General features: G+C 42.3%; 1 protein-coding gene across 1 annotated transcript; it reads left to right on the top strand.

The window, feature by feature from the left end:
• The first annotated feature begins 972 nt into the window (after positions 1-972).
• Positions 973-3,271, top strand: LOC123057119 (uncharacterized). The gene is made up of 6 exons (XM_044480253.1): positions 973-1,037; positions 1,116-1,562; positions 1,645-1,704; positions 1,799-1,993; positions 2,091-2,996; positions 3,093-3,271. The coding sequence occupies exons 1-6, from the start codon at positions 992-994 to the stop codon at positions 3,269-3,271; spliced, it is 1,833 nt and encodes a 610-aa protein (XP_044336188.1). The 5' UTR covers positions 973-991.
• The last annotated feature ends 6,959 nt before the right edge of the window (positions 3,272-10,230 follow it).

The raw sequence follows: 10,230 nt of genomic DNA, 5'->3' as shown, positions 1-10,230 counted from the left end.
TTGGGGCTTTGACCTCCAAGTTGGTCTGTTTCCTATTAAAAGAATTAAAAGATCTGCATCTTAGTTCTAGGTGGATCAGCTTATTTTATATGAGTTGGTTAGAGAGAAACTGATGTTGCTAGGTTTGTTATATTTCCCTTCATATAAAATCACATGACTTAGTCAGTCATATGTATGCATAGAGATACTCACTTCAGCTCCAACTGTCCTTGGGTTTGGTTTTCACCAACTAAATCACTGAAATTTTTGAAAAAAATGATTATTTACATGGCAGGTCCAGAAGAAATTTGATAAGCCTAGAAGTTCCTGGAGAAACACTTGGATTTGGGTGTGAAGCTGAAAATTAAAAGGTCAGGACCAAATTCATACTTGATCACTGGAATTCATTGGTTTACTGTTGTATTCTATTATGCTTTGGCTTGTACTTTTTGGCTGCCACACCTGTGCATAACATTTGTTTTTATTCATGTTGCTTACCTAATGATTATCAAATTCATCCAGTGTGCAATTTCGTATCTAATGATGATGAACTGCCCTTCGGTTAAGGAATGTTTCTTTTGACTTCTGGCAAAGAATAGTTGTCTTATTAGATTGCATATAGTGTTCCTACTAGCTTTCGATTCAATTTTTCTAACCTCCACTTCTGTTTTTTGGGGGAAACTAGCAGCTATTACACCCCAAATGTTACAGCTCTTGTGCCAACAAAGTGCTAAAGGAAAACGAAAAGGTTGGTTCCTGTACCTTACTATTTGGCAAAACAATCTGCTTGTATATTTCTTATTTATACCTAACCATTTACCGTCCAACTTGTAATAACACAGTGGTCGACAGCAGTAGCAAGCCCAATAGAACTTGCTCCAATGGCATGCCATGTGCTCGAACAGGTTTATTTATACGTGAACCAACGGATGTGACAAATTTAAGTTACTCATCTTCAGATGATGAAGTGACAAACCAATCAGCGACGGTGATTTTTCCTACTTATACTGGTATGCTCACATCAATCGACGGATTGGAGCGAGGAGAAAGCTCAAAAGGTAAATCTATAGGGCGGAAGTGTTTGCTTATATAATTCCGTTTACCCACTTAATTAATTTCTCGTGTAAATTCTGTAGGGCGAAAGCGTGCACGTGAAGCAATAAGATATGCTAGCCGTACACCAGAGCAAATCCAAGCAAGGCGAGAACGTGTTAGAGCACGTCGGCAAAATTTGACACCTAAGGAGAAGGAAGAGATTAATGCACGAAGAAGAGAGAAACGAAAACGTATGACACTTGAAGAGAGAAATGCAAGCCAGCGAGCATGTAGGCAAAGTTTGACACTAGAGGAGAGGCAAGAAAGAAATGCACGCCAACGAGCGCATCGGCAAAGCCTGCCACCGGAAGAGCGGCGGGCACTTCTAGCTCAACGTAATGCAAGTTATGCATCTAGACGAGATACCCCATGCATGGATTCCATTGTATCAAATTGCCCTACAGGTTCATTGCTGGGACATGCATCATCAAGCTCTTATGCCTTTAGTTACCCAAGTACACTGACTCAAACTTTTTCTACAATTCAAGGTAATTCTCACATACACATTCCTTTATTTGCCAATTTTGTCAAAGTTGAGCATGCATTTTTACACAGTCATTGAAATAGCAGGTAATCTAGAAAGCATACCTGAAGGAATGGAAGATGATCACATAGTTTTCACTAGCAAAGGTATGATTGTGGTGATGATGCCTTCCTTTTCTCTACTACTATAACACACACTACTCAAACTATTTAGTAACTTCATTCCTCAAATTACATTTAGGTGACGCTAATACTGTCCAGTGCAAGGAACTCACATCGGTGCAATGTCCAACATCTACATCAGTGGACAGTTCATCATTGGCCCCTGATGACTCCATATGCCCAGGTTCCCCAACGGAAAGCTTTAATGTGGATGATGATTTTTCTCATATGACCGAAGAAGAAGATGATGAGTACTTCGCATTTGCTGGGAGAGGTATTAAAAATTCCATGGATGTCTTATTTCCCTACATATGTATAGCACAGAAAATGCAATACCTATATATAACACAATTCATCTCATGTGTGTACAGGGAACACTGAAGATTGCGATGACATGGTAGATGCTTTTACAACAGACAACATTGTTCCTGACCCATATGACTGTGTTTACCAGAATATACCAAAAAGTACTCACACGCTGGTGCCAAAGCCTGATTGCAAGCATTGCGGCGCAAAGAGGTTCCAGTATGAGACAAATGGATTTTGTTGCCAGTCTAGAAAAATTAAGTTAGCACAGTCAGAACCACCCTTGGAACTTCAGATGTTGTACACAAGTTCAGATAGTGATGCTGTACATTTTAGGGATAACATTCGCTACTTCAATGGCCACTTTTCATTCACCACTCTTGGAGTCAGTCTTGACAATAGATACACAAACATGAGGTCAGGAGTCTATACATTCCGAGCCCATGGTCAGATTTACCACAACATCTTCTCATTTGGTCCAACACAAGATGGACCTAAGCATCTAGAGTTATACTTCTACGATGATGACCCGAGTCTACAACATAGGTTTCGGCGCTCCCCGAACCTAGACCGAGATGTCATTCGAAGGCTTGTCAACATCCTTAAGGATAATCCTTATTCTGAAACATTCAGGAATCTAGGTGGAGTCGATGACCTTGAGGATTATCGTATTGAACTGAACACCGACATGAGGTTGGACCAACGGAGATATAACTTGCCTATATCATCAGAGGTTGCAGCTATTTGGGTTGAGGGTAATGAACTATGTAAGCATTTTGACCGTAGCATTGTCTTGTTTGGTAATGACAACAAGAGATATAGCATCCAACCATATTATGGATGCTATGATCCATTGTCTTACCCTTTGTTCTTCCCAAGAGGGGAGATTGGTTGGCATCCTGAGATCCCAAAGAACGGTGTCAGCTTGAATGAGATACTTCAATCCCGCCGCAGTGGTCGAAAGAAACCAGGTACATATAATGAAATTAGCATTTATTCATTTTTTTATTATCCCCAGTGTACTTATTTTCTTAATCAGTTCTTTCTGTTACCTCCCATTTCCATAGGTACATGTACAAGTAGTCGATTATGTGTCTCGGTCAGAGACTACTATTGTTACAAGTTTCAAATACGTCGTGGTGTATTTAACACCATGCTATACGGTAAACGACTGTTCCAACAATATGTGGTCGACATGTACATCAAGGTTGAAACCTCTAGGTTAGACTATATAAGAGCAATATGATTGTATCATATCTGCTGAATTGCCAGACAAATTCAAGTACCCTGAGTTGTACAAGATGGTCGTCAAGCATATGATGCATGGCCCTTGTGGAGTCCTAAACCCCAAAAATGTGTGCATGCAAAATGGCAGTTGCAAGAACTACTATCCACGGCCATTTAATGCGTCAACTCTTCAGGGAAAGGACTCATATCCCATATACAGGAGGAGAGATGATGGACGTCGTGCAAAGGTACGAGGTGAAGAATTAGACAATAGGTGGGTTGTTCCATACAATCCTTACCTACTAAGAAGGTATAATTGCCACATCAATGTCGAGGTTTTCTCAAGCATAAAAGTTGTAAAGTACCTCTTTAAGTACATATACAAGGGGCATGATCGAGCATTTGTTTCTATCGACGAGGTGGATAATGATGGGAGCATTGATGAAATAAAGCAATACGGAGATTCCAGGTGGGTTACTCCACCAGAAGCATTATGGAGGATCTATGGTTTTGACCTTAGTGAGATATTTCCATCTGTTAAACAACTACAACTCCACCTCCCTAATATGCACATGGTGTCGTTTCCAACGGGCGCAAATCTGAATGATGTCCTCTCTCAAGAAGGAGCTTACAAGACCATGTTAACCGAGTATTTTGAGGCAAACAAGAAATATGAGTTGGCTCGAGGAATCTTATATAAGGATTTCCCTGCGTCTTTTGTTTGGGTGTCAGGTAGCAAGTATTGGAAAAGGAGGGCTAAACACACGCAGATTGGGAGAATTGTGTCTGCACATCCAGCTGAAGGGGAGAGGTATTATCTTAGAGTGCTTCTAAATCATGTCACGGGTGCTACATCCTTCCAAGACCTAAGGATAGTGGATGGTATTGTTTTCCCAACATTCCGTGAAGCTGCTGAAAATAGGGGCCTTATCGAGTCTGACAATAGTATCGACGAGTGTCTTAATGAGGCTGAGGTTTTTCAGATGCCATCTTCCCTTCGGAGGCTATTTGCTACTATATTGGTCTTTTGTGAGCCCAGCGATGTGCGTGGCCTATGGGACCGGCACTTGGAAGCTATGACAGAAGACTATCGACTAACCCACATGTCCCCCCATGAAGTTGAGCAGATGGCTCTGTTAGATATAAAAACCATGCTACAATCGATGGGGAAGGACATATCGTCATTCCCTCTTCCAGAAATTGACGACTCATATGATGCCCCAGATAATGAGGCTAGGGAGATCATAGAGGAGTCCACGATTGAGGTGGACCCAGAACACATTGGCTTGTCATCTTTTCTAAACCCAGAACAGAGATATGCATATGATGAGATACTTGCGACAATTAATAGTGGCCAGGGAGGTGTGTTCTTTGTCGATGGACCAGGAGGCACAGGAAAAACATATCTGTACAAAGCTCTACTTGCAAAAGTACGTGGTGAGGGTCAAAAAGCTGTTGGAACAGCGACGTCAGGTGTTGCTGCATCCATCTTGGCTGGAGGGAGGACTGCACACTCGAGGTTTAAAATACCACTAAACATTGAAGATGGTGGGGTTTGTAGTTTCGCCAAGCAAAGTGGGATAGCTAAGCTTCTTATGAGGGCGTCCCTCATAATTTGGGATGAGGCCTCCATGACAAAGCGCCAGGCAGTCGAGGCCCTGGACAATAGCATGAGGGACATCATGGGTCAACCTGACCTGCCGTTTGGTGGAAAGACGGTTGTGTTTGGGGGAGGCTTTAGGCAAGTGCTTCTTGTTGTTCGTAAGGGAACAAGGTCACAGATAACTGATGCGACCCTACGTAAGTCTTATCTTTGGAATAGTATGAGACAACTAAGACTGGTCCGTAATATGAGGGCTCAGGTTGATCCATGGTTTGCTGATTATCTTCTGCGTGTTGGGAATGGCACCGAAGATACGGTGGATGATGGTTACATACGACTTCCAGATGAGATTTGCATACCAAACACCGGTGATGACGCCTCTGATATTGACAAGCTTATTGAAAATGTGTTCCCGATGCTGCAAGATGAAAACATCTCAGATCCAAACTACATAACATCTCGAGCAATTTTGTCAACTCGGAATGAGTACATTGACAAGATCAACATGAGGATGATTGAGAGATTTCCTGGGGAGGAGATGGTATACCACAGTTTTGATCAGGCTGAGGATGATCCACACAACTACTATCCTGCAGAATTCTTAAATTCATTAACACCTAACGGGCTACCTCCTCACATCCTAAAGTTGAAGATTAATTGCCCCATTATATTGTTACGGAACATTGACCCAGCGAATGGGTTGTGCAATGGGACTAGGTTGGTTGTCCGGGGGTTCATGAGGAATGCAATTGATGCTGAGATTGTGCTGGGCCAGCATGCTGGTAAGAGGGTGTTCCTTCCTCGAATTCCTCTCTGCCCGTCAGACGATGAGATGTTTCCATTTAGGTTCAAGAGGAAGCAATTCCCTGTTAGACTTAGCTTTGCTATGACCATTAACAAGGCACAAGGACAAACTATACCAAATGTTGGTGTATACCTCCCTGAACCTGTATTTTCACATGGCCAACTCTATGTTGCTCTTTCTAGAGCTACGTCTAGAAGTAATCTAAAGATTCTTACTATCCCGAGTAAGGAAGAGGAAGGCCGGTCCAACTCCATTGCAAAATTTACAAAGAACATAGTCTACAAAGAAGTTCTCAATGTGTAGTCCAAGGTATCAATCACTCAAGTACAATTTGGTGTCTGTTAAAATTTCAATATTTATAACCAGGGCCAGTCACCTAAAATTGTTTTCCATCTACATGTCTGAAGTTTGGGCAGTGGACTTTCAAAATGGCAACTTGGATACTTGCTTTAGTGTTCATGATATTTTTTATTTTGTAAATGTCAGCTACCTCACGTCAGACATTTACATGTGCACAACAAATGTACCTTCTCGCTATGAGGTAAGCACTACAAATTATTTCTTCCTTTACATGTGTATGTAGTGTAAACATTACAACACCTTGCATCATACAGAACTAACCTAGAGTGATATGCTTGATCTTCTATGCCAGATGGTACTTAAAAAAATGTGTTTCTCACGAAGGAAAGTAGTTATAATAAGCATCAGCATCAGTATGAGAAACAAATTTAAGATGACTGAAATATTATGTTAAAAAAATAGCCAGAAGATCCTGATCTTACTAAACAGAGTTCCTGGCTGGAAGATATTTTTTATGTTTTGCTCAAGTAGCAGGCAGTAGGTAGCTTTGTCTTTTCATCTTGTTACAGTCAAATCTTGCTTTATATAATGTAGAAGAGGATGAAAGTTTGTTTATTTAAGAAATAATCTAATGATTAGAACAATGAATGCCTTCTAGGGGCGTCGCCTCCAGTGGCTTCCTATACATTGAGCATTTCTTTGTAAGATGTAACATAATACAAGGCACCTATCTGATAAATGGGAAAAATGTGTATATACTTTGTTGTGTAGTACCAATATATATGTGTCTATGTTTCATACTGTAAAACATGGTCATTGATAATTTTGCTATTAAACAGTGCTTGCTGGAGACTAAAATAGACGAGAGCCGCATTGGTAGAGGTCAGTGGACTGGAGGTGTGCGGTGCACTGAGAAGGCGAAGCAGAGGCTGAAAGTTAGACTAATTTTCTGTGCTTCACGAGCTGCTTTGTAGCAAAGTTAAATACTCTGTTTTTTTACAGTGAGGGGAGATACTTGTTGCACATATAAGCTATCTAGCGCTTATGTTTTTTAGATGGAAGATACTCTACTTTGTGGCAGGGAGAGATAGTGCTACTTCTGTCATATTCTTGTACATACATCTCTAAGCTTAATAACAATTGATTATGCTCTTTGTTGATTTTCCATGATGCAACTTTGTTGATTTTCCATGTGTGTGAACAGATTTTCTATCTGCCGCATGGTCTCTATCAACTTGATATAGGATAGAGCGAGCAATGGTAAAACTCAATGTGGAGTACAACAAGTCTTTCAGTGAGGCGGAGATGGAGAAGAAACTGTTTGGCTTGGACGCATGGGTTTGTGGATTGCAAACCATATTTTTGATTGTGCTTGATATTTATGTATCTATCAACAACACATCATTACTTTGATCAATGACTGTATATTTTTTTATTTTGTCAGCAGCAGCGTATGGGATCGTAACTATAACTTAAGTTAACCTTTTTTTATCCCGTAGCGAAGCACGGGCATCTTACTAGTACAATGAAAAAGTATGAGCACCGACAACTGGCATGAGTGTGTGAACATGAATGTAATGTCGGTGACAAACAGAGTGTCACTAGTATGCCTCTACTTGACTAGCTCGTTGAATCAAAGATGCTTAAGTTTCCTAGCCATAGACGTTAGTTTTCATTTGATTAACGGGATCACATCATCAGAGAATGATGTGATTGACTTGACCCATTCCATTAGCTTAGCACAACGATCGTTTAGATTGTTGCTGCTGCTTTCTTCATGACTTATACATGTTCCTATGACTATGAGATATGCAACTCCCGAATACCGAAGGAACACTTTGTGTGCTACCAAACGTCACAATGTAACTGGGTGATTATAAAGGTGCTCTACAAGTGTCTCCGATGGTAGTTGTTGAGTTGGCATAGATCGAGATTAGGATTTGTCACTTCGATTGTCGGAGAGGTATCTCTGGGCCCTCTCGGTAATGTACATCACAATAAGCCTTGCATGCAGTGTAGCTAACGAGTTAGTTACGGGATGTAGCATTACAGAAAGAGTAAAGAGACTTTCCCATAACGAGATTGAACTAGGTATTGAGATACCGACGATCGAATCTCGGGCAAGTAACATACCGATGACAAAGGGAACAATGTATATCGTCATACGGTTTGACCGATAAAGATATTCATAGAATATGTAGGAACCAATATGAGCATCCAGGTTCCGCTATTGGTTATTGACCGGAGATGTGTCTCAGTCATGTCTACATAGTTCTCGAACCCGTAGGGTCCGCACGCTTAACGTTCGGTGATGATCGGTATTACAAGTTTATGTGTTTTGTTGTACCGAAGGTAGTTCGGAGTCTCGGATTTGATCACGCACATGACGAGGAGTCTCGAAATGGTCGAGACGTAAAGATTGATATATTGGAAGCCTATATTTGGACATCGGAATGGTTCCGAGTGGTTTGGGTATTTTTCTGGAGTACCGGGAGGTTACCAGAACCCCCCGGGGAGTATATGGGCCTTATTGGGCCTTAGTGGAATAGATGAGAGGGAAGGAAAAAGAGGGAGGAGCGCCCCCAAGCCCAATCCGAATTGGGAATGGGGCCGGCCCCCCTTTCCTTCCTGCCTCTCTCCTCCTTCCTTCCTCTCCTACTCCTACTTGGAAGGGCTCCTACTTCTACTAGGAAAGGAGTAGGACTCCCCCAGGGCACGCCATAGAGAAGGTCAGCCCTCCCCCTCCTCCACTCCTTTATATACGGGGGAGGGGGCACCCCATGGACACACAAGTTGATTAGTTGATCTTTTAGCCGTGTGCGTTGCCCCCCTCCACCATAATCCACCTCGGTTATATCGTAGCGGTGCTTAGGCGAAGCCCTGTTCCGGTAGCAGCAGCATCACTGTCATCACGCCTTTGGGCTGACGAAACTCTCCCACGAAGCTCTACTGGATCGTGAGTTCGCGGGACGTCACCAAGCTGAACGTGTGCAGATCGCGGAGGTGTCGTACGTTCGGTACTAGGATCGCTCGATCGTGAAGACGTACGACTACATCAACCACGTTGTCATAACGCTTCCGCTTAGGGTCTACAAGGGTATGTAGATGATACTCTCCCCTCTTGTTGCTATGCATCACCATGATCTTGCGTGTGCGTAGGGATTTTTTTAAAATTACTGTGTTCCCCAACAGTGGCATCCGAGCCAGGTTTATGCGTAGTTTTTATATGCACGAGTAGAACACAAATGAGTTGTGGTCGTGCGTATATACATATTGCTTGCCGTCACTAGTTGATTCTTGATTCAACGACATTGTTGGATGAAGCGGCCCAGACCGACATTACGCGTACGCTTACGCGAGACTGGTTCTACCGACGTGCTTCGCACACAGGTGGCTAGTGGGTGTCTGTTTCTCCAGCTTTAGTTGAATCGGATTCAATGAATAGGGTTCTTTCTAAAGAACAAAAAGCAATCACTATACCGCATTGTGGTTTTTGATGCGTAGGTAAGAACGGTTCTTGCTCAGCCCGTAGCAGCCACGTAAAACTTGCAACAACAAAGTAGAGGACGTCTAGCTTGTTTTTGCAGGGCATGTTGTGATGTGATATGGTCAAGACGTGATGAGATATAAATTGTTGTATGAGATGATCATGTTTTGTTAAAGTTATCGGCAACTGGCAGAAGCCTTATGGTTGTCTCTTTATTGCATAAGATGCAAGTGCCATGTAATTGCTTTACTTTATCGTTATGCAATAGCAATAGTTGGCGAGACGACCATGTGACGACACATTGATAGAGATCAAGATGATGGAGATCATGGTGTCATGCCGGTGACGATAGAGGTCAAGATGATGGATTCTTCTTGCAGTATTTTTTATATATTCCAAAAATAATCTTCGTTGATTTTCATGTCATTCCAAGAACTTTTATTTCTACACAAAAATAACACCAAGGCAATTCTACTAAAAACAGCGTCGGTCCGGGTTAGTTCTAGTCAAATCATGCAAGTTAGAGTCCAAAATAAGGGAAAAAGTATTTGGAATAGTAGATACGACGGAGACGTATCAGCGGTGCTCTTGTGCCGTTCCCCCTTGGGACCGTCATTCTTGGAGGTGTGCATTGGCTCGAGGGACTCGTGGATGGTTTCAGCGGTGGAGCGGTGTTTCATGTGACGCATCGACGATGTGGAGTCCCGGCGGCATGGCGCGACAGTGTCTCGACGACAGATGTGTGATGATGGACGCGCGTAGGGAGGTGGCGTTGTCTGGCGC

Source organism: Triticum aestivum, chromosome 3A, assembly GCF_018294505.1.
Source record: "Triticum aestivum cultivar Chinese Spring chromosome 3A, IWGSC CS RefSeq v2.1, whole genome shotgun sequence".
Taxonomy (NCBI): domain Eukaryota; kingdom Viridiplantae; phylum Streptophyta; class Magnoliopsida; order Poales; family Poaceae; genus Triticum; species Triticum aestivum.
This window is presented reverse-complemented; position numbering and strand designations above follow the sequence as displayed.

What these genes read in the sequence shown, in the direction of transcription:
- LOC123057119 (XM_044480253.1), top strand. Translation starts at nt 992, where the DNA reads ATGCTCACATCAATCGACGGATTGGAGCGAGGAGAAAGCTCAAAAG. An exon ending in AACTTTTTCTACAATTCAAG is followed by an intron (nt 1,563 to 1,644) that starts GTAATTCTCACA and finishes TTGAAATAGCAG; the next exon opens with GTAATCTAGAAAGCATACCT. An exon ending in CTTCGCATTTGCTGGGAGAG is followed by an intron (nt 1,994 to 2,090) that starts GTATTAAAAATT and finishes ATGTGTGTACAG; the next exon opens with GGAACACTGAAGATTGCGAT.